Source organism: Heloderma suspectum, chromosome 4 (genome assembly GCF_057233095.1).
Source record: "Heloderma suspectum isolate Gila_16-S chromosome 4, 16-S_ref, whole genome shotgun sequence".
NCBI classification, from domain to species: domain Eukaryota; kingdom Metazoa; phylum Chordata; class Lepidosauria; order Squamata; family Helodermatidae; genus Heloderma; species Heloderma suspectum.
This window is the reverse complement of record NC_139461.1, coordinates 168,371,186-168,395,460: the sequence shown is the minus strand read 5'-3', so window position 1 is coordinate 168,395,460 and position 24,275 is coordinate 168,371,186. Positions and strand designations below refer to the sequence as shown.

The 24,275-nt window shown below is 42.5% G+C and overlaps 1 protein-coding gene across 4 annotated transcripts in view; it reads left to right on the top strand.

Moving 5' to 3' along the window:
* Nucleotides 1-19,630, top strand: part of COP1 (COP1 E3 ubiquitin ligase) — a 241,920-nt gene extending 222,290 nt beyond the window's left edge. For 2 of the 4 annotated variants that reach the window (XM_084851212.1, XM_084851211.1), the window contains exons 19-20: nucleotides 14,680-14,724; nucleotides 17,180-19,630. In XM_084851212.1, the coding sequence (XP_084707338.1) occupies nucleotides 14,680-14,724; nucleotides 17,180-17,197 (63 nt within the window). In that variant the 3' untranslated portion in view covers nucleotides 17,198-19,630. Of the gene's footprint in view, nucleotides 1-2,976; nucleotides 3,069-14,679; nucleotides 14,725-17,179 lie in introns of all 4 variants that reach the window. The other 2 variants (XR_014790395.1, XR_014790394.1) reach the window with 2 other exon arrangements.
* Nucleotides 19,631-24,275: the final 4,645 nt, after the last annotated feature.

Genomic DNA, 24,275 nt, shown 5'->3' with positions numbered 1-24,275 from the left:
GTAGGACTAAGTATAGCTGGTTTTTGGTAACCAAATTCTTAGCTTTTTTAAATGTCATCACCATAGTGGCATGGTTTTTATATTTCTTTCTCCAAGAGGCTTGCTGGATGTTAACGTTCCAGAGTGGTCAGGAAATTTAACTAAGAAAAGATCTGTGTGTTGGGGTCAGGTCATGATACCCAGATTTTCAGACTCTGAATATCCACTTTAAGTGGTTCTTGAGGTTTTTCACTATGTTATATAACAAGCGAGACCTGCAACAAATTGTTGTAGTGTATCCCCAGCCCCCATTTTCCTCTTTCCCACCCCCACTCCCTGAAGCTATTTTTTGCTGTGCTATATATCACAAGAGGGCTCAGGTTTGAGATTGGCTGTAGCCTTGAAGCTCAGTGTTTTATAGCAGGGTAGGGGAACCTCTGACTCTCCCAATGTTCTTGGACTCCAATTCCCATTGGCCCCACCCAGCATTGTCAGTAGTCAGAGATGATGGAAGTTGTGGTCCAAAAACATATGTGGGGCTCATAGGTAGGGTTGTGCGGATTTTGTCAAATCCACTCCATCTGCGTTTTGCACCTTTCGTTCTGTTGTCCGCTCATTGATGGAATCAGATTTTTTCCAGTTTGCTGAATTTGCACATTTTTGCCTGATTTGTTAAAATTTTATTTTACGTATTTTTCTACAATAAATTTGCATAAAGTTCCAGAAAGTAAACAAAAAACAAAAAAAGGTCCGCAAGTCTGCAGAATCTGTGTGACTCAGGAAGAGCCAGTCTGCTGCAGAATCAGCAGGTCAGATTAATAGAAATCTGAACTCATTTGATTCCATTGCAGATGTCTCTGCCATCCCTGCTGTCGGGTTCCTTCGTCCTCCCCTTTCGCAATCAACACACTCCAGGAAACAAGGCTTCAGGCTCACTACTTTATTAGTTAATGACTAGCTTACTTACAAATGCAGTTTTTAGGAATCTCTCAGACTACAATGAAACAGCTAATCTATGAATATCAATAGAGGAGCCCAAGTGGGAGTTAGAGAAGTTGCCAACAGTCTGGGCAAGAACTTCTCAGCCAGACTAGCTTTGCAGGGATGCCCCTCCTTTAGGGTGGCTCCCTGCTACTTAGGCTTTCGTGATTGGCCAACCTGGTGGAGCATCTGGGCCCTGCCTCTAACTTTTCCCACTTCACTCTGCGACAGACCCTAGCATCTCTCAAGTCATGCCCCTCGTTCTCCTCTTCCAAACCCTGGATTCTCCTGGTAGAGGAAAGGGGGGATGCATACAGGCTGAGCCATCTATGTGTCAAGGTCTTGGGAAGACAGCCTTGCCATATCTGAGCTCACTAGGGAGTGTGCCTTTCCCTGTTCTGGCTGTTCCTAATCCGAATCTGAGCTGCCAGACATCTCCACACGCTCAGATTCATTCCTGACACCTACTTACAGGTTCCCCACCACTGCTAGATAGTGTGTGTGGAGGGGCATTTCTGGGGAGTGAAAAAATTTTCTTTTTTTTTTCCTTTCCAGCATGAAACACCCCTGTATAGCGCAGTGTGGGGGTGTCTTTTAACTTCACAGCACACATCTCAACCATAATCCCCCCTTCCAGTACACTTACTGTAAGGTGATTATGCAGACCAATTCCCACTGTCTCTCCCCCCCACACACACACACACCTCCAGCTTCCTTTGTTTCCTCTCAAGTGGCACCTCAACATTCCATACATCCTGGAAGTTCATAGGTGCTGTCAGGTTTAATTTTGGGTGAATATTTTTCTTGTATTTTACAAACATACAAAGTTCTGCACATCTAGGGAGCCCTCCAAGTATGTAGAAACCACTACTTTATTTTTGGGTGGCCTCATTTTACTTCCTTGCTGATAGGCACTTAACCACCTGAGTTCACCATTAGGTAGAATATATTTTATAGTTCTGTTGGTATAGTCGAAATTTTCATTGTTAACTGTTAGAGAAATTCAGGAGAAAATGGGGCATGGTACTTACAAATCACAGCCTTCTGTTCCTGTTCCGCATCCCAATCAGATCTGTTTGGAGTAGTGACACAACCATTTTGGAGAAGGTAGGCAGAGTGTCTCAGGGTATGCCCTTTTCTGTCTCCTCTAATTCCTCTTTAGCTTTGTTACTATTGTTCCAATTGATGTTCCATCCGATAATGAGGATGATGGTGTAGGTTCTAAATTGACTTATCCTTGACATTAATAGTTTACTTTATTAAATTTCAGTCCCATCGTGTCAATAAATCAGTTATATGTGCACATCTAATTAACTATCCAATCAGTAAAAATAATACTTCAAATTATTACAGTGCATCTCATCAGAGAATCCAAAGCCATATAGAAAGCCACTGTCAGGTAGTTAAGCAATATTGGGGCTTCATAGATCAGCAGGCTGAGGCATTGTGACTGTCTGGTTTGTCCCAAGGTCAAATGTTACGTCAGTGGCAAAGCTGGAGTTTCTCTAGAGAGTTCCACTGGATATATGTGGAGTTATTATCCCTTCATCTAAGTTTGCTTTATTAAGTACAGAGTTATTTACTATTTCCATTGTGGATGGTCATAAATGGAATTTTCCTTACCCTTATATGCTACAAAAATATTAGTTTTCAAGTTATGTTCTATATTGAGCAGATGTATGTCCTGATCCATTGTGTAGCAGTACATAAGCTAATGTAGCTGCAACAACACATAAGCCAGTGTTCCCCAGACTTCTTATAGCCGAGACACACTTAGTTTCTGAATTAAAATTTTAGGCGCACTTCACTCTGCGTCTTGACAGATGTGTAAAAACTAGCCACTGGCAAAAGAATTCAGCCCCTGCATGAATCACTGACTTGGGTTTGCCTCCTGATTTGAAAGGAGATGAGTTCAGAATATTGATTCATGCAGAGATGCAACAGGCAGTAGCGACTGTGGATAATTCTGCTGCATCACTTTATCAAGAATAATCTAATCATACCTGACCTATATAGGCACACAGGAATTACCTGCCTCCCAGAGGAGGGTAACTGGAAGGAGGTATGGCTGAAGTAATGAATCATGCAACAGGCAGTCTCTCTTGTAGGTGAGTATTTGGGGTTTAGAGAAACTCTTTAATTTTATATATTTGCAACACGTTATCTCATAGCTTACAGTTTGGAAATCACTGATATAAGCTAAGTAAGTAGGGTTGGTCTCTTCTTGTCTCGTGTTCAAGTACTGGTGTTTAACTATTCACTACTCTATATTCAAGGATATTTGGTTTATATATTTAGTTTAAGAGACGAAAAAAGGTACCTACAGATTTGTTGTTGTTCAGTCGTTAAGTCGTGTCCGACTCTTCGTGACCCCATGGACCATAGTACGCCAGGCCTTCCTGTCCTCCGCTCTCTCCCGGAGTGTGCTCAAGTCCATATTCATTACATCGGTGATGCTATCTAGCCATCTCATCCTCTGCTGTCCCCTTCTCCTTTTGCCTTCAATCCTTCCCAGCATCAGGATCTTTTCCAGTGACTTTTCTCTTCGCATTAGGTGGCCAAAATATTTGAGCTTCAGCTTCAGTATCTGTCCTTCCAATGAGCAGTTAGGGTTGATTTCCTTTAGGATGGACTGATTTGACCTCCTTGCAGTCCAGGGAACTTGTAAGAGTCTTCTCCAGCACCACAGTTCGAAAGCATCAATTCTTCAGCGCTCAGCTTTCCTTATAGTCCAGCTCTCACAGCCATACATTACTACTGGGAAAACCATAGCTTTGATTATGCGGACCTTTGTCGGCAAGGTGATGTCTCCGCTTCTTACTATGCTGTCTAGGTTTGCCATAGCTTTCCTCCCAAGGAGCAAGCGTCTTTTAATTTCATGGCTACAGTCACCGTCTGCGGTGATCTTGGAGCCCAAGAAAATAAAATCTGTCACTGCTTCCATTTCTTCCCCTTCTATATGCCAGGAAGTGATGGGGCCAGATGCCATGATCTTCGTTTTTTTTAATGTTGAGTTTCTCACCAGCTTTTGCACTCTCCACTTTCACCCTCAACAAGAGGCTGTTTAGATCCTCTTCGCTTTCTGCCATTAGGGTGGTATCATCTGCGTATCGGAGGTTGTTGATAATTCTCCCAGCAATCTTAATTCCGACCTGTGAGTCATCCAACCCAGCATTTCTCATGATGTACTCTGCATATAAGTTAAATAAGCAGGGTGACAATATGCAGCCTTGTCGTACTCCTTTCCCAATTTTGAACCAGTCGGTTGTTCCATGTCCGGTTCTTACTGTTGCTTCTTGACCCTCATACAGGTTTCTCAGGAGACAGGTAAGGTGGTCTGGTACTCCTATCTCTTTAAGAATTTGCCACAGTTTGTTGTGATCCACACAATCGAAGGCTTTAGCATAGTCAATGAAGCAGAAAGACATTTTTCTGGAATTCTCTTGCTTTCTCCATGATCCAGCTAATGTTGGCAATTTGATCTCTAGTTCTTCTGCCTCTTCGGAACCCAGCTTGTACTTCCAGTAGTTCTCAGTTCACATGCTGCTGAAGCCTAGCTTGTAGGATTTTGAGCATCACCTTGCTGGCATGTGAAATGAGCGCAATTGTACGGTAGTTTGAACACTCTTTGGCATTTACTCATGTGCTAAAACCTTGGAAATTGCAAGTCAGGGCATTCATCCTTAAGTTCTATACAATGTAAGCAATAAACACTTTGTACATTGTCACATATTGTGCTTGGTTACAATTTAACATCCTGGACTTGGCTGGGGGATTAGGATTTGGGATACCATTCCCTTCTTCCACCACCACCCAAGATATGCTAAACTTGGGAGGGGGTTAACTTAATTTTGATTAAAATAAGTGCTTTTTGCTTCAGTCCCAACCGATGATCTCTAAAGGCTTAGGTTACAAAGGTGGCAGACCTCCACCTTTGGGGTGGGGACCCTGTGGCCTGATTTCATGCGGCACTCAGCATCGTCTAGTGCTCCAGACACTATGGAACCACATTTGCTCTCTGGACTACCTCTCTGGGAATCTGGGGTTGGGAAGGGGGATTGAGGTTTGGGGCACACAGTGCTTGCCTCCAGCAGACCCTAGGCAGATGAGGCTTAAGGGAAGCAAGTGGTCTGCTACTAATGGCACTCCAAACCCACTGAGGCCCTGTGGCTCTGTTCTGCCTTCATGTTGCTAAGCTTCTGTGGCATACGATGTGGGCAGAGCACTTATGTAGCCCTCATTTGGGAAAGATTTGTTTGTTTACAAACTAATTTTTTCTGTATAGCTGGGGTTTTTTCTGGGTACAGAGAAACCTTCCTGTTTGTGGCTAACCCTTTTCTGCTGCTCACCTGTTTTGTTGTTAGAAAAAATGATACTGTCTCATCCTTAAAATAATCAATTTTATCTTGAAAACCCATGAATATTTTTTTCTGTCCTTTAGCAACTGGCACAAAATGTTTTAGGTGATAAATCTGATAGTAATTGAATTAAGATACTAATTAATCATACAAGTAGGCTTCCACAAGTGTGCTTTATCAGCTTATTTAAAACATTGTTAGACTGTTGTATAAGAACACCTGTGGGATGTTTATCTGGACAAATTTAACAGGATTTTCTTCTAAATACTGAATTTGCTGTAGCCTCTACGGTTAGCAAATCAAAAAATAAACTATCCACTTTTCCACAAAGAGAAGGAATGCCTCTTGCCACCTTCTCAGACATACCTTGAATTCTCAAAGGTTTTTTCCTAGCTTTTTTCTCCAAATCCTCAGTGTGGAGTTAACTGGGCCCCCTGTCCATATGGGTAGGGGGGCAAGAGGGATGAGAGACCCTCTCTCCGCATACAGTTGTTGTCGCACCCTAGCCACCCATGACCACCAACCTATCCCAAAGAATCGGGCTGGCAATCAACAACACGTTATTTTTTGGCCCAATCTTGTGATCCGATGGCAGCACCCAGAAAAGCCATCCCTGTGATAGGCAAGGATCTGGGCTCCCAGTTCTGGCATTTTCTTCCTGGCCTTGGCCCTTCCATCCATTTTGGTCTTCATCCTGCCTTGGATCTGCTGGAGCTCTTTGTTCTTCAGGAGCTGTTCACCTGGAGGTCTTTACTGCATAAAGTCAGTGATGGCAATAGCTGAAGCCATGTGTGTGCCTCCTATATATGCCTTGGGAATGGATGGAAGAGGGAGCTCTTCCTCTCTGGTCCACGCCATAGGTTCCAGCCCCGGCAACCAACCAGCACTGCTGATTGGTCCCCAGGCTTACTCCCATCTTGCACCATGGCCCCCTGGGCTGTCTGGCTGCACTGCAAGAAGGGGGATCTGGATCACCCCCTTCCTCCACACCATGTACAATGGTGCAAACAGGTTACCCAGTAAGCTGGGAATCAGGCTTGCATTTTTAATAACACTCTGCTAAGCATGCTGCAGAATAACACAGATACGAGAATAAAGCTTTAGTAAAGTCTTCTCATTACACATTAAAGGAATAGAGTAACCTTAACAAAATGGGGCAGGATATACCCAAACAAAATAAGTCTTCCTTAAAAATAGGTGTTTGTACACACCTGTGTTAGAAGACTGGGAAGGGAAGCAAATGGACTCCCAATACAGAGAACTGTGACCACCCTTGTCAGGAAGGTTTCAAAATTTAAAAGAACCGCTAATGAACTTCACATGGGTAGAATGTGTGGTTTAAAGTGACCCCAACTGAAGGCAGCCTGGAAGCATAAGGCATTCAAGACAAGTTTTTTGTTTTTGTGATTGAATTAGTGCTTCAGTAGGAGAGAAGCACTGCATGGAATCTCCCTGAGCAGTAGTAGAACCTCAGCACAATTGACTAGATAGACTTGTAGCCCAAAGATCTGGCGGTGTAGCTTGATTTAAACTACAGTCCAACAGTGAAATTCAGTGCAATGTTCTTGACAAACTCTTTCCGTCTCTCCTTAGCCTCCTGCATCCTTGGCAACCAAATCAAGCATTTTTAGGTGATTGATAATCTTACTTCTAACCAACTAATAAATACATTTTGCCTTATTTTTGGTACCTTCAGGATTAATTGCCTTATTGAGTGATGGAAGAAAGTATAGAAGTTATAGTATAATAAGTACAAGCTACCACTCATTAGAAGGAAAGGAGGAATTTTTTTCAATCCTGTATTATTATAATAAGCATTTAAATGATTTTTTTTTTAAATGCATGTGTTTGGAAGGGGAACTGTAACTTTCTACCTGCAAAATTGAACATATCTTAGAAAGGTTACTTATGTAACTTAAGCTGCTATTTATAAACTCTTTGTACCATACGATGTTCTATCTTGAATCAAAAAGATGTCTTTTGAGACCCTAAAGCATTCAGAGCTAGGATTTTTACTTGTTAACTATCTCAACCATTACATCACCTAATCAAAAAAGTGCCATTGCCTCATTTCCTTTATGCAATCCCCCCAAAACGGAGAATTAGTGTCATATAGATTGCTATCTTCAGCTATTCACTAATGTCCACAGAGCATTATTGCAGCAAGAAAATTCCTCTAAACTATTCAGCAAAATCACTCCACACAGCATGTTAATGTCGCTCCTATGCAAAGTAATGGTTTCTTTTTTAGTGAAAAGGTTGCATTTGATTGCTGTGTGATACTACTGTCAACTCCATTAGGGACTTTAGTCCTTCTTGCACATAATAAAAATCCTTGTACTATTTTTCTTGAAAGAGTAGACCATTTGTACAATGATTGAATGAATGCCTTTTAACAAATTTCTGAAAGCAAAAACAGATGTTCTACATTGAAAATATTGGTGTTGCTGCCACTTGGTTCTGTGTTGTGAACTTTGATAATTTTTCACCTGTCAGCAGGTTTCAAGGTTGAAAGGTATGATAGATAGGGCTCCTGTTTTGCTACTCTTTTCTGAAAGCAGCCTGTGGCTGCATTCCCAGTGTGGAAAATGGCAATCATCTGCTCAGGGACATGAATATGAAAGTTTAAATGCTGACTATTTATGGAGACAATTCAAATGCTTTCAGTGCTGTTTTATAACTTGCACAAATTGGTAGCCGCTTTGAGGCAAATCAATAGGAAGGCTTGAAAGCTGGGACTAAAAGTTGCATTTCTAAACGTGTGTCTCAAGCCAAATCCAAGAGAATAAAAAATCTGAGTTCTGAGCTTCTCCTGGGCAAACAGTCCTAGATTGTAAATACAGGATATTAACCAAGGTTGTGGAGGAGAATAATACAAACCAAAAGGAAAATGGAACAAGGTGATCTAAAAGTAGTAGCACTATAAATCTACCTGCATGACACTTCTGTTCAGGCTGTGTTAACTAATGAAATAATTTTTAGTTGCTTCATCACCAACCTCTTGACTAATCAGTTGACTAAACTGAAGTGTGTGCATTATCCAAGCCTCATTATAGCTGCTTTCTTAAGGTATTTAAGAAATTTAGTAAACAAAAGCTACCACTGATTGGAAGGAAAGAACATCTTTACCCCCTCGCTCCCATTCCCTCAAGAACAAGCAAGTCTACTTTAACTCCCACCCCTGCTGATTTAATATTAGGTCTAACTCATTAATCAACTCAAGCTTTAGCTGAATAATCTTCCCATGAAACCTTGACCTAAATTATGCTTTTGATGCATACATGAAATATTTAGGTCATCAGAGCTCCATTTCATGATAACTGCCAAAATAGAGCTGAATATATGGCTCACCTTTTTGAATTATACCATCTGTGCCATTGTAGCTAATGCAATCATTGGATGTGCTTTCGGATTGTTGCCTTGGATTCATTGTTGTCATCATTCTAACCATGCTTTCCTTCTCGATTATGTTTCTTTGGCATCATATTTAATATGATAAAAAAAGGTAGCTGGGTCTCATGAGCTTTATTAATCTTCTAAAGCTCAGTTTTGTAAGGTTGCCAGTGCATTATTGTTACGTTTCCCTCAAACATGTTTGTTTCAGTTATGAGAGAGAGCTGTGTGTTCTTGGCACTCAGTCATGTAATTCAGCCATAATGCCGAACTATGATGTAGCATTATGTGCACGAGCCTCAGGCTTATGCACTCCTCCTCCCCTCTCTAGAACAACTGCAAGAAGGAGATTGGAAGCTTTCGCTTCTAATTTCATTTAACCATGGTTTATTGTTATGTCCGAACGTGATTAATCTTAACTATGGTTTAGGGCACGGGTGGGTTCTGTGTAGCCCTCCAGATGTGTTTGGACTGCATCTCGCATCAGGCCTAGCCAGCATAGCCAATGATGAGGTATGATGGGAGTTTCAGTCCAGCAACATCTGGAGGGGTCCACATATGCCCCAGTCCTGGTTTAGGGAAACAAGCAAGGATCATAAACCTCAGTTTGAGTTTGGCTTGTTTCCCTAAACTATGTTTAGACTAACCACAGTTTGTCTGGGTTTAGACATAACGAATAACAACACACTGGACATGGGGAGGGGGCATGAGCCCCAAACACTAAAACTAGAATTTTAGCATTATGTCTGAATGACGCCAAATTTTTACTTTTTATGTATATGTGTTCCTCAACAAAGGAGAGTTTCACCACTTTCTATGTGGGTCTGCCTGAGAACATGTACATCTCCTCACTGTCAGCTGTTTGGTGGGCCAAAATCTGAAATGCCACCATAGAGAAGTATGCCTGGCCCCATTGCTATTGCTTTTAGATAAGCAATGAAATTAAATTCTCCCAGCAGGTACTTTCAGGATATGGCTTGTATTATTGGCCACTTTTTAATATTTTGTCATAACTGTGTGTTTAGAATTTTAATACTGACTATTGTTTTATAGTTTCTAAGGCTGCAAACCTATCCTTACCTGAGAGTAAGTCCCATTGAACTCAGTGGGACTTACTTCTGAGGAAACATGTATAGAATTGCACCTTGGCTATACTGTGTATACTATATAGAAAGTATACTGTACACAAAGGATTAGTAGAAATGCTAGGAATACATTCAAAAATGTAAATATTATTAAACTATCACATTATAAGCTAATGAGTTGGTTCTTGCAACATAAAAATGTCCCCTAAATCAGTATGTCATTCCAAATAGCAGAAGTTATGACATTTATATTCCTGGTGTGGACAATTCTGAGCTACAATTCGGAAATTTTACAGGATGTGAATTGTTTTTGCCCATAAACTAAGAAAAAAAAAAAAGAAGGAATGTCAGAAAAGAGTTAGGTTATTGCAAGAAATCAAAAACTTATTGGTAGATATTATTGAATTCCAAATGAACAAGTTAACTTTGTTAGAAGTTTGGAGGAAAGGAATATACATTAGTCAGTTCTCCATTTCTTGCAGTTTCTAGCTCCAGTTCAGGTTTGTAACTAGCCACTTCCCTGGTTGTCTCTTGTGAAAAAGGATTGTTTCCAGTCATTTAGGCAGGGATGTTTTATAGAAGTTTTCCTCTCCATTTATGTTAGCTTAGATATGTGTAGGAGATTGACTAGAAACTTTTGTGGACCTACTTGAGTAGAAATCAATGACATATTAAAAAAATAATGTTTGGGGGAAAGCAGACCATTTTTAAGACATTTCTAATTTAAAAAGGGAAGACTGAAAGATACATTCAAAAATAATGTTTCAGGTATAGGAAGAAGGAAGATGAAACGAGTGAATATGTTCGATAGGACAAGAGAACTATCTGTAAGACCAATCAAAGTAATGAAAAGCCCAGACTAGAATATAAAGGAAAGGTGAGGAAAGGCCAGACCTGTGAAAGCTTTAAAGTAAGCACAAGAAGTTTTTTAATTGAATGAAAGACAAAATTGGGAGCCAGTAAAAAGAAAAAAATCACAAATGAGTAGGATGGATAATGTGGGCAGCTCAATTTTAGACAGAAATAAAATGTTTAAACTGGAGTTTTGCAATATTTTAAAAAGGGGAAAGAATGTGACTGAGCCAAAGGAGCAATCCACGGGGTGGGCTGGAGAATAAGGAATTCTCTGGGGATTGAAAGAGGACAGTCCTTGTTCTTGGGGATCACACCCTTGGAGCTCCGAAGGCAGGGTCAGCTGCAGATGAGGGCCCGACAGTCCTCCAGACCTGCTCTTGCCTTGCTGCAAAGCACAGGGTGACTGCTTACTTGGAGTTCTATATTTAACAAAATTGCTTTTTAAAATTGCATTTAAAAAACTGATATTGATTAGGCTTCTTCCTTTATTCCTTCAACATGCCCAGGTAGCATAGAACGGGGGTGGGTGGGGGGTCCATTGGGTCTACTGTCAGTGGAGGGTGGTGGGAAAGCCGAGAAAGGCTGCAAAGGACTGCAGAAATGCTACACGTCTTTGGCCAGACCATCATTCCTTCCCCTGGCAGCAGCCAAGAAAAGCGGTGAAGGTGGCCACAGCAGCAAAGTGCTCCGCCTCTAGGAAGGCAGGCACCTTGAAGGGGTGTGTGACAGGCCACTTCATCTCCCTGCCTGGGCAAAGCCGTTTGTGGGGAGTAGGAGGACTCGGAAACTGCAGCCATTTTTTCCTCTGGGCCAGAGCAACCATGTGGGAGTGGTGGGGGAGCTCCGGGCAGCTAGTAAGTAGGGACAAGGAGTATGCAATGAAAGAAATAAGCAAGAGGGATCAGTTGAAAGAGAATTCCCCAAAAGCTTGATTGAAGAGTGGTATACAGGAGAAACTGTACAAAACGTAATAAAAGAATGATCGTAATGGAAATCAAGACATTTCCAATAAAAGAGCAGATGAAACAAAGAAAGTTTCATAATGCGCTCTGCATGGTGAGTTAAGGAACATTGGACCAGAGGGTGAAAACAAATGCATGAGAAAGTGTGAAGAATCGTTAATATAAATACTAGGGTGCAGTCCTATATGCAGTTGCCTTGGAGTAAGGCCCATTGAACACAGTGGAACTTACTTCTGAGTAATCATGCTTAGGTTTGTTCTGTTACAGAGCAATCCTGTGGGTGGGGGCAGGAAGATCCAAAGGTGGAGGAACTGCCTTCTCCAAAGCCCTGCCGGCTCATGCTGGAAGAGAGCGAGGATAGTAGGTTTTTCTTCTTCCCTCTTTTGCTTTTTTTAACGTTTTGACCAATGGGAGGGAAACTATGTACACCAACTCCAGGGCTGAGGTACATTTCCCCCTCTGTCAGGGACATGTCTAGGGACCAGGACAGCTTTGCATCCTGTGGATCCCCTGATCTGCCCACAAAATACCTCACAATCCCCCTCTGTCCCATTACCCTCACTGATGTCAGTGCTCTGATGCTGGAGAGGTGAAGACTTCTGAGGTTTCCATGAAGGATGGAAAGGGGCTTCCAACCATAAGATTGCGGACTTAATCACCAAGAATGAGAATGGGACATGCGAAAAGAATCACTAACTGATACAAAATGGCATGGGATTGTGGTTCTGGAAGAACAATTTAGAGGGTATTTGTGTAAGAGTGGGCATAATGGTAGTAGACCTTAAGAAAGCAACTATGACTTAAGTGGCAAACAAGAGTGCTACTTTTCTTAGTATCCTTTGAGATTCTGTATGCTTTTTGGTCTGAAAGCAGGAGGGTGATGGTTAACTAAGAAAGAAACTTCATTGAAAAGCAGCAGAAAATAATTGCTGCCTGCCACTTGGTGTAGCAGGAAAAGCAGCCCAACTGTATACTGGAATTTATTAGGATCTTTCCCATACTGGCCTTTGAGTGAAATGCTAGATTATCAGAAGCATTTCGAGGGCATACAGCCTGCTTTACCTGCAGACTTTGACACTTTGCAGAAGACATTCTCTATTTGTTTATGGCTTCTGCTATCCTAGATAACAGAATCATGCTTTTTATTACCAGTCCTTTATGCAGATGTTTCAAAATAATGGTTAATAATAAGGAAGTATGTCTTTGCTGCCTAAGATGAATGCTTTACATATGTCTTATAAAAGAAGAAATTGAGGCCCTTTTCTGAGTACTTTCAATGGGAGAAGTTTATCATGTGTGTACAAAAGAGAGGGCCTTTTCTGTGATGGTGCTCTGACTTTAGAACATCCTCCCCAAAGAGGTTCAACTGGCACTGATATTGCACTCTATCGGTGCCAGATTGATATAGTTTTATTTGCCCAGACATTGTCAGTGATCATATTGCCTCTGTCTGCTTTATAGTTCGATTGCCTTTCAGTTTGTTGTTTGTATGAAGATTGTCTTTATTTTATTTGTTATAATAACATTATGTCTTTTATATACTGCCCTGTAATCCATTTGCATGAAGTATGGTTTAGAAATACTATAAATAAATAAAATTATGAGACCGTCAGATAAGGCAGGAGTGGGCAACTTATGGCCCTCCAGATGTTTTGACCTACAACTGTCATAATTCTTCACCGCTGGTTATGCTGACTAGGGCTGGTGGGAGCTGTAGGCCAAAACATCTGGGGAGTGAAAGGAGAAAAACTCAGGGAAGTTCCTGGCTGCTTGATTGAGTTAAAGCTAGCTAACATGAGAGTTGTAAACCATGCTATGGAAGAATATTGAATAGAGGAATGCAAAACAAAAGTTATTAGAAGGGGTGCACAGATGGTACTCTAACCAGTTGATCTCTGGGAGTGGGAATGCTTCAGCTTTGGGTCATATTTCCTGCCAAGGCGCTGGACTGGCTGATTGTGTGACAGCTCCTGTCATGGGTTGGCTGGGTGGTGACTTGCAGTCAGGTAGGCACAGAGCAACTTCTGACAATGTTATCAATGATGGAATTGCATAGGCAATTGATTCTGACCCCTCTACAGCCATCCAAAACTCTCCTCTTATTCCTGGCAACCTTTGAGCCTCTGACTCTGCTGCCCTTTCAGAACAAAATGGATTTTTTAGCTAAGGGTGATGCCAACGAAGTATAAAGCGCAAATACAGAGAGACAGTATGTCTGCACTCCTATAACAAACTCCAGTAAGTCTGGGCTCACAGCCTCCACAATTCCCTTCTCCTAAAGTCTGACCATGAGGAGAAGATTGGAAATTCTGTTTTAGATTAACCATAGTCCAAACCCTATGTGATTATTTATGGTTAGTGAAAATAAGCCAGTTTCATAAACTATGATTTGAAGTCGGCTTGTTTCCATAATTGCTTAAGACAAATGGCCATTTGGATGTCATGACAAGCTTTGGTTAGTCTGAAAGTGTAGCAAGAGCTTTCAAACTCCTCACAGCCATGCCAGAGGAGAAGAGGGGAGCTCCATGGGTTAGTTTTATGTGCAAACACAGCCAATGACTAACCAGGTGAATAACTGAAATGCTATTAAAAATATTAGAAGTGGGCATAAACTATCTGAGTTCTGGCAGGAGGTTAAAGGAATATCAAAATTATGATCACATGTATTTTCTAAGCTGTTTTGTGTTCTGCTGTTGTAATAATTTCTGAAAGACGTTCCTTATGTTTGTTCCAAGTGGGCAATTACTGAGCTTAGTTGAGGCACCTGAGAACTTTTGTACACATGCCAGAGAACACAGAAAACTGTTTATATTTCTTACTTACCTCCCAGGTGCACAGATCTGGAGATGATTTCACGTTTGTCAGTTATTTTGAAGTAAATTATAAAATGTCACTAATTGTTGCTGTTCCCAAACTGTTTCAGGTGCAGTCTTTTCAGAGGTTATGAACTTCTCTTTAAAGTTGAAATTCCAGAATCAAACATGTTTAAATCATAAAATAAACAGTACCTGTTGTACCTATTCTACTTCCTGCAGCATAGCTCTAATATCTTTCCTTGTTTTTCAGGAGTCCAATGTGCTGATTGCTGCTAACAGTCAGGGTACAATTAAGGTAAGTTAATCTACACTGCTCAGTTTTAAAGAACTGACTCTTGGTAGCAGCAAGGTCACAGAAAATTGGAAGAGGCCATTCCAGGAGTTCCTCCTTACTGCAGATGTTTATAATTTAAAATGACTTATTTGCATCTGCTGCAGGCTGGGGAGATAGGAATAGTGTGAGTTGGAGATCAGAGGTGTCCAATCAGGAAGAAGGTGTAGAATGTAATGATGTCCGGCAGGCACCGCCATTGAGGGCCTCTGTGGAATGCAGTAAGCTGCAGCTAGAATATTCTGTTGTGCACAGTCCAAGCGGTGGAACATGAAAGACTGTCCGGGATCATGTGAGGTGTTCTTAACAGATGAGGTATGCATGCACCCTCCCACTCAGCTCGCCTCTGACCTCCACCTCAGCCTTAGTGAACTCTTTCGTACCCTTTCTGGGCTTGTTAGGCCTTTTGTCCTTCCTGTTTCTCCCCCCCCCCCCCACTCCCCCAATACCTTTTCAGTTTGGAACAAAAATTAAAGGGCCATCCACTTGTCCTGCATTCATCTTTCTTAAGGTGCATCTCTACTTTTTGGTGCACTCAAATCTGGATGATACGGAGTGATCTTTAAGGATATTGCTGCATTCCTGTTGTTGGGATAAACTGATTCCAGCCATCTGACTCTGTGAATGTTTCACCCAACTCAATATTGTGTTCCAAGTCAATAGCATGTAACCAATTATTCCTATATTCCTTTGCCCTGATAACATTGTGCGTGACCTGTAGAACAACCAGAAATCGCTTTCAGGTGTCAGCTGGATGAATTATGAAGCAAGAGGGAAACTGGGCTAAAAGCTAGAATACCTGCTGATCATCTGTCCTTCTCTTGGCCAGCAACAGATCACCTGCTGCTATAGCTGATCTAGGAAAGGAGCATGAATGGGGTTGGTTTAAGTCAGGGGTGGGGCGCTTTTGGCCTGTGGCCCTAACAGCCTACTGGGGGGTCCCCTATCTGGCCTGCCAGCTTCTGTTCCCTATCTTTCATCTCTGACAGTTTCCCTGCTCCTCCACCTGTGCTGCATTTCGGCTTTTTAAAAGCCTCCATCGGTGCCAAAAGGAGGCTTTTAAAAAGCCTAATTGCAAGGGTGGGGGCGTTTTCAGGAGGGAGGGTGCCCAGTTTTGAATGCACTTTGCCTGCTGCTGGCATGTGGCCCCCAGCATGCTTGTCCTCGCACCAAAAAAGATTCCCCACCCCTGCTTGAGGTGCTCCCACTTCTTTGTTCTTTTCAAATGACTCTTCTTTGCCATGGGCCTGGCATTTGCCCCCCTTTCAGTCCACTAGCCTTGAATCACACATTTGCTCTCCAAATCTGGGATGTATGGCAATTCAGCTTTAACTTTCTGGATTAAAGTTACTACATGAAGCCTGAAACCAATGCAGTTATGAGAAGTACCGGCTGTGAGCTTATCCCCAGTCTTCGCTATTCTTGGCAGAGAAACATTTTGACAATGGGGCTGTAACATTGCAGATTACCATATTAGTGTATTTATTAATTATTTGTTATACTTTCAGTTCACCCAATAACAAATATAACAATCTACAAAACAGCCATAAAATCTTCATGCAAAGTCTGTAAAATGTCTGGGAGAAAATAAAGTTCTTTGCCTAGCACCAAAAATGTAACAGTGGAGGTGCCATGCAAGCCTCCTTGGAGAGGTCATTCCTGAAACAGGGTGCCACAGTTGAGAAGGCCCACTCTTTTGTAGTCACCCACCTCAACTTCCTTTGGCGGGGGCACTCAGAGGTGGGCCTCTGAAGATGACCTGAGGGTCTGAGCAGGTACATATGGAAGAAGACGTTCCTGTAGATACTCTGATCCCAAGCCATTTAGGGCTTTAAAGTTCAGCACCAAAACTTTGAATTGGGCTCAGAAAACATACTCTCTAACTTAGGGCTTCTTCGGTGATTTGTTGTACTAGAGGACATGGGAAGGAAAGGGACCAGAACACTTTTGAGGGTTAAACGAAATTGGGCAGCCACTATTTTTTCTGTTCTGTTTCTAGATAAAGCAGTGTATAGGGTCATGTGTAATTTTGTCATTAAAAGGGGTGCACAGATGAGTGGAGATGATCCCCTCCCCTCCCCACCACGCCTTCCCCCACCCCCAACATCCTCCATTGCTTCAGGTGCTTTTTCCCCCTAGCCCAGTACCTTGTGATTATTGGGAGCTGGGCAGGGGAAAAGAGCAGTTTGGGTGAATAATTGCATGGTGGGAGAGGGGGTCCAGCTCTGCTCACTCACTTCATATGTACCCTGTGGATAAAATTGGACTCCTGTCCTGCTTCATACGTGCAGCTATGTGAACAACAAATGTGGCTGCTTCCATCACATTTAGTTTCACCCTAAGCTACACGTTTGTTCATGAAGAAGATGAAATGAGGTCTGTTCCCCGATGTTAACTTTTCTTCTTTTCTTTTAACCAGGTACTGGAACTGGTATGAAAGGTGTTCTCTCTCTCAAGGCTTTGAATACTTGGTCCTGCTTTCATCTGGGATTCTCAGTGGGGCACAAAAATGAAGCTAACTTGCTCTTCCTTCTCAGAGTGATCACATTTTGGGGGGTCTTTTCATTTATGGACACGCTTAGGACATCTGGGGACTCTGAGAAGTACCAGTGAATTCAGTACCATCAATATTAACTCCACAGACTTTGCTGCTGCTGATTCTATTGCTTGTCTAATTTTTATGAGGAGGGTGGGGGAGAAATGGATTCTTTTAAATAAAAGCAGATACTGAAAAAGGAATGGTGAAAGTTCATTGAGCCACACATGGAAGCAGGGCGTCCCTCTGTTGATAGACATGGTGGCAGGTTTGCCCTTATACCAGGATTTGTTCAAGGGCCGTGCTGTGGAGCCACCTTCTGGATTACCACCGCTGGCCTTTTTCCTAGATTCGCACCAGAGGAAAACACCCTCTCTAATCCTGACTGGAACACCTTGAGCATGTGTCTTCCTAATTTGAAGCCCTCAAGTAAAATTTGGTTTAGCCCTTTTTGTTTTAATTCTTGAAATGAATTATGTGTTCAGGCAAGTTTACCACTCCAAAGATTGAAGTCATCTCTACAACCAACCAGAACAGCCTGTCCAATAACCAATAATTCCTCTACATTGATGTAAAAGGACCACTTCTAAGGGCATGCAAGCAACTTGATCTCCAAGTCCACCTGCTCCTCAGTCACCTCTCTTGCCTGCCAGCTAAGTAAGGGTGCCATCTGTGATTCAGATATGCGCTGATTGGGAGCGGATCTGACACTACTTAATTATCCCACACACACACAGGCCACCAAACTTTCAATAAATAATGACTTCCTGTCTCTTCTGATCTAAGTTACATTGAAATTATTGAACTGGAGGCAACAGACAACAGTGCCTATCCACACATGGTCCAATTTGTTCACCCCCAATCATCCCATCCCCCATCTGTGACACTTGTAGAAACCAAGCATTTTGAATGTTGTAATATATTATGGGGACAGGCTATGGTAGCCTTATTTTTTAATAACCATGCATACACTTAATTGTACAAGTGGAGAGAATGGGGAAATAAACTGTGATTCCAACTGTTCCATACTGTTAATTTGTCGTGCAAAAAGTGAAGGCTTGTTTTAGGACAGCGGGGTTGGCACCTTGGTACTGGCCACAATACTCCCATTATTATAGCTTGGAAGAATTGCACACCTAAAAATGGGGCTGCAGTGCTTAACCAATTAGCTGGTTTGACTGATCAATTAAAAAATAGAATAAAGAGGTGCTCCCAATTTAATTGGGCAAAAGATTTGTTGAAATTTTTTTTCATATCAATAGTTACAAAAACTGCTGATGGCAAGCATAAAAAAGAGGCATTCCCTCCTTTTTTCTTATGTAGTCAGGAATATCTCTTTGAATATGGTGCTTACTACAACTCGGGTATACATTAACAAGGAAAGTGAGCTTCTTCCTTCAGAAAGTTTGTACCCACATGCTTCAATTGATAGAGGAATTGAGGAAAACTCATATGATTAATTAGATTTTTTAAAATTTCCAATTTCTTTAATTGGATTGCAGCTTGAGTAAAAAGGAGATGGCAACATGCTCTACCAAAAGCATGTTCCCTGTCTTGCCACAGCTTTAAATGGAACTCTGAGAATCCCAGCTTTTGTTGAAAAATATTTTTTTGTTTCTCACCATCATGGTTGAAGAGAGTTTTTTCATTCCCTGCTCAAAGGAACAGAGTTCCATCAACAGTTCAAAATACCAACTATGTTTTAGTTGAGGTTTTTCCGTTTGACCCAGACATTCTCACCTGATATTACAGATGTTCAACATATCTTCCAGCATTAATTTGATACCTGCCACAGACATGAAGACATTATTTCCATCTAAGCCACTAGATCAAACTTTTGCTTACATATACCTTATTACTTATACATATTTCTTTAGGAATTGGTGGTAGATTTTTTTTTAGTTTATTCTCTGCAGCCATGTGGGGGGTAGAAATTTTAAAATATGAACGTATCAGTTCTTAGAATTCTGGTAAATTTACTTCGTGTTTGGAGCAGAGAACCTGATGTCTACATGCCATCTCCATCATGCAAATTTCTCAATTTTTTGTTTTGCAGTGCCATATTTTTAATATTGATACTGCTATACAATCTTCATCTTGTTTGTCAAAACAACCCTGTTACGTAGTTCACCAAATATTGTACAGGCCAGAATTGGGTAACTTGGTCATGATGTTGAGTGCCCACACAAAGGACTGGAAACTAGGATGTTAATGGGGCTTGTTGATGTTGTCATAACCATAATGAATAGCATCTATTGTAGCCTTGCAAAGTGTGGTGGATACCTACGCATCTACTCCTTCCTGTTGTTATAAATTACCAGCGGATGACACCCCACAATTGCCATTACATTGCCTTTTTCCCCACCTGTCTAGACATAGCATGGGAGACCCCTAGCTGCCACCCCATGGTTTTAGAGTTGGGAGATGAACCGAGGATAGATAATACTGTGGTGCTCTTTCCAGCTGTGGAAGAGTGCTATGTTTAAATTGTATGCATTTGTTGTTTGTTTTATTACATTTATATCCTGCCTTTCCTCCAAGGAGCTCAAGTTTCTCTCCCCGTTTTATCCTTACAACAACCCTATGAGGTAGGTTAGGCTGAGAGGTAGTGATGCCCAAGGTTATGCAGTGGGATTTCTTCGCAGTCCTCATCCAGCACTCTTAACCACTATGCCACATTGGCTCATATAATGATAATGTGGCAGGTGTTGGAGGGCAGTGGCAAATGGCGATGAAAGAGCAGAGACAATCTGCTTACCAGAATAATTTCTCATCTGCTTACAGGGGCAATTACTAACTCAGATGTTCAACAAATTCATCTGTGATTTGAGTACCTAATTGTCCTGTACCTCATAGCCCATGAGTGGCATGTAGTTAGTTGTACTGTCCATAGCTTCCAGATTTTCAGAGGCGGGCTTACTGTTGCGGGTTTACTGGGGTCACACAGCCACTGTAGCTTGTCATAGCTTATTTAAGCCATGACAAGCCATGGCATCCATAGGCACCTTTCCGAAAATTCAAGCCGCAACTGTGGCATGTGTCATCTGAACCCATCGGGGGTGGGTTGTACAAGGCTTAAATAACCCCCACATAATCCTAAAACAGGCCATGTGTTCTATGAGGGTTGTTTAACCCTCATACAACCCACCCCTGCTGGGTTCAGATGTCACAACAAGCCATGGTTGCTGCTTGAATATTCAGAATGTCCACTGACATGCAGCACAGCCCACCATGGCTTAAATAAACCACAGTGAGCTATTTGATCATGTGAACAGACCCATTGTTTTGAACATGTGGAGAGAACCTTGGGCAGTTACCAAGAATGAACAAAAATTGTTCTAATCAATGCTTTTGCTTCCCTTCGCCTCATGAAGAAGGATTCTCAAGACTCCCTTGTCAAGGACACTTAACAAGACTTTGCTTTTCTAGCTTAAGGTGTGATGAGCGAATATCCAAGTCTGTGTATGAACTTGTAATTCATGGATTCAGATAGTTGGCAAAGGAAAGCCATTCACAAGCAAGAAATATCTCTTTCAGAGTTGTTTTCTTGATTCAGTTAACCAAGGAAGGAAGGAAGGGTGTATTTCTTGATTGAGCTATGTCTCTGTAACAATGCTCTGAAATGGCCCCAGATTCCAGAATTATCTGGTCTGTAGTATGAATTCAGTCCGAGTTTCAGATTAGTAAAGTAGTAAGTACATATTAGATCACTCGTGGGCATCCAAAAAACTAGTCCACCAACCATGGATAATATTACTAATCAAAGTTTGGTGAGTCTGCCCACTTCTGCTAGTTTTATATGGGAGGAATGCTCCATAAAATGTTTTGCACATGTATATGCACTTCAGGTGTTTCAGTACTCTTATCACCTTTTGTGACTCACCTCATTCTTCTTCATGGCTATTTATACATGTCTGCCTTCTTCCACGAACAAAGAAATGGAGGGTTGACTATACTTGCCCTATTCTAGTTTTCTGGGATTTATTTTTGCCAAAGCATCGTCATCCTTCCCATTTTTCTTAATAAGCCTCCACTGGGAACATAATTATGCATGCTTCATGGCTTTCATAGCAGTAAATTTCCATGTGTACATGATAAGCTCTAATTGTTTCCCCAGCTCTGGAACATCTTTGTCTTCTGCATTTGCCAGTGTCTTTATTTAATTCTCAGTTTTTCTAACAAAACAGATCTTGGAATAAGAAGAAAACTAGAGTGTTCTGAGGCAGCTCCTCAAATTCAATAGGAAGCTGATTTATTTTTGAATACATTTCTATTCTCTGTCAAGCTACATTCAAATTTCAGTGTCTGGCTTTAATTAGAAATGTAGCACTTCCCGAGCAAAGTGATAGCATTTTTTTTTTTTTAGTGGCAAGTTCTTCATTTACATCCCCTTAATTTCTTTTCCTTTAGGTAGTCTTCTATGTATTGTTATGTCAGTTGAAGTTATTTGCTTCTGCAATTTGTGATAGCAGGTTAATCTTTCAAGTATCTCTTTGTCTCATGAAAGTTTCTCTGAGTAGCATCAGTTCTTTTCTCTCCTCTTATATTAGGCGTATGCAGATTGATTCTAAGCTTGCCTGTAAGCTTGCTGTGTGGCTGTATGGAACTCCCCTCTTAATAAGAGGATCATGGAGGTGGAAGGTGTCATTTTGAGGGGCGTGTTTGGTGAGCTGTGTGCATATTTGTTGACCTCCCAGCTGTTACGCAAACAAACCAGCCAACCCAGAGCAGAATCCAGGCCTTTGCCTCTCACTTAAGTAACTACCTGACATCTTGCTCCAGGCCACCTCACAAGCCATACTTTGGGCCAGATTGCAAGACATGGCAACCAATCATGGGTTAATTTCCCATGGGTTCTGTGAGAGTTGTTTAACCATCAAAATAACCCCTACCAGTCAGGTTCAGATGACATGGCAAGCCATGGCAACCCCCAGCCGTGGCTTGCATAGAATCACGGTGGACGGCATGTGCCATGGCGCCCTGAGGGTTAATTAACCCATAGCGGGCTGTGTCATCCAACCAGCTCATTGTCTGTGGGGCCACTGTTACCCTAGGCAGACAGGCCCTATTGAAGATAAGGCTCAAAGTCGTCAGGTTCCACAGCACAGCCAAAAGTCTGAACAGCTGTGGAGGAATTACTCCTTTCAGAAAAGAAGAACCATGTGTATGCTCAAGGGCATTTCCCTTTAGGTTAGAGGTCTGAAGGACTGCTTTCCACGTTCAGTTCAGAGTCACTCAGTTCTAGGTGCCATAATTTATGTAAACAAAAGGTGGCAACCTTAGCTTATTGTTCACTCTTTGATGAACCTGTGACTGACTTGTATCACTTCAGATGATAAGTGGGGGCTCAAATGATTGAATGCTCCTCCATAAAAATCAAATCCCTGCACTTAAAGTAGCATGTCAGAGAGAAGACAAGGCTAGAACCCTTTACCCTGACGTGCTAGTTTTCTATATGGAAGGTTTTTTAATGGAGTCGTCCTCCCCCATGCTGTCTTAAGTTGTACTTACCAACTACTGGTTTACCACCTCAGTTACTACTAGACTTTCCCAGGACTCTCATAGAGCATTCCAATATTCTTATCCTTCGGGATTAAACCCTCCTCTTCCGCCATTAGCTCAGACTGGCCCTGCCTACTGGCAATACAACAGGGCCTCGGGTGAGCTCTAGGCACACTCCGTCAGTTGCTTGTTTTTCTTCAGTCATAGGTCTTCTCCGCTCCCTCCCTCACCCCCTTGACAACAGGCTAGTTAGGGCGGTGGGGGATTACACACAGAAAACAAAGGGAATGTTTGTTGATTCTTGAGGAGCCTCCAGTCTCCCTCCATTGTGGGGCCACTGAGGCTGCAACAGGGTACGTTTTCCCACCGCTGCCAATCTTCTGCAGCACAGGCAATTGGAAGAAAGTGAGCCCTGCCACCTCCTCTTGTTACAAGGCAGGGGACAGGTGCTGGCCTCGGCGTCTTTCTCCTTCTCCACTCCGCTGGAAGGAGATGGAGACTGAGTGATCCCATAGCATGGTTGACTTGGCCACCTCCACCAGCAGCAGCCGAGACTGCAGGGTGCTCCAGGAACAAGGTGTCAGGGTGGACACTGAGCCCATAGAGCCTCAGAGCAGTTCTGATTCCGAGGAGGAACAGCCGTCCGTGGGAGAGGAGCGCGCTCATCCCTCCCAGGCCCTGCAGCTGGCAGAGATTCCTCCTGCCAGCATTCCAGACATAAATAGCGGTTCTGGGAGTGAAAGAGCGCGGGAGGAGGGCTGGCTGGATGCTCGACGCAGACGCAAAGAGCGACAAGCTATGGAGGGCGCAGAAAGGAGAGGACCCAAGGGAAAAGGGGAGGGACTCTCCCTAGCCCGTAAGTTCAGGGTCTGCAAGTGATTTTCGTTCAAACAGGGACCAACTGTTTCCAACCCGGGGCATAGGTTACTCTGCTGTTCATAGCTTAGTCGCTGGTGATAGAGTTATTAAGTTGTAAAAGGAATAAAGCCTTGAAAAGAATCCTTTGTCTGTGTCTGGAGTTGGCTACTGGAGTAGACTGAAAGAGGCCGGCTAGGGCCCCCTGACACAAGGTATATCAGTAGAGTGAGTGAGTAGAGCATCTTCACCCCTCTGCCCCAAGTTCCCAGATCTAAGTGGGGATAGAGCACACCCTGAGTTTGTTCAGTGGGTGCAAACCCTAGTCCTCAAAGAAGTGAGGGGGGCTATGACGTATGGGTGGGCTGTAGGCAGGGATTTCTCCCACAGGTCTCCCTGCCCACCTCCCAAGAAGTCCCATAAGGGCAAGAAAAGACACAGACCTAGACATTTGAGGGGCAGATCTCATTGCAAACATAAGAAGGGATGTAGATCTCCCTCCTCCACCCCCTCCTCTTCTAGGAGCCCCTCCTCCAGACACTCTTCCTGATCTGATTCCAGGTCTAGTAGGGAGGGCAGGGGGGGCAAACGCTGGAGGGTGGCACAAAAGTCTTCAGCAGCT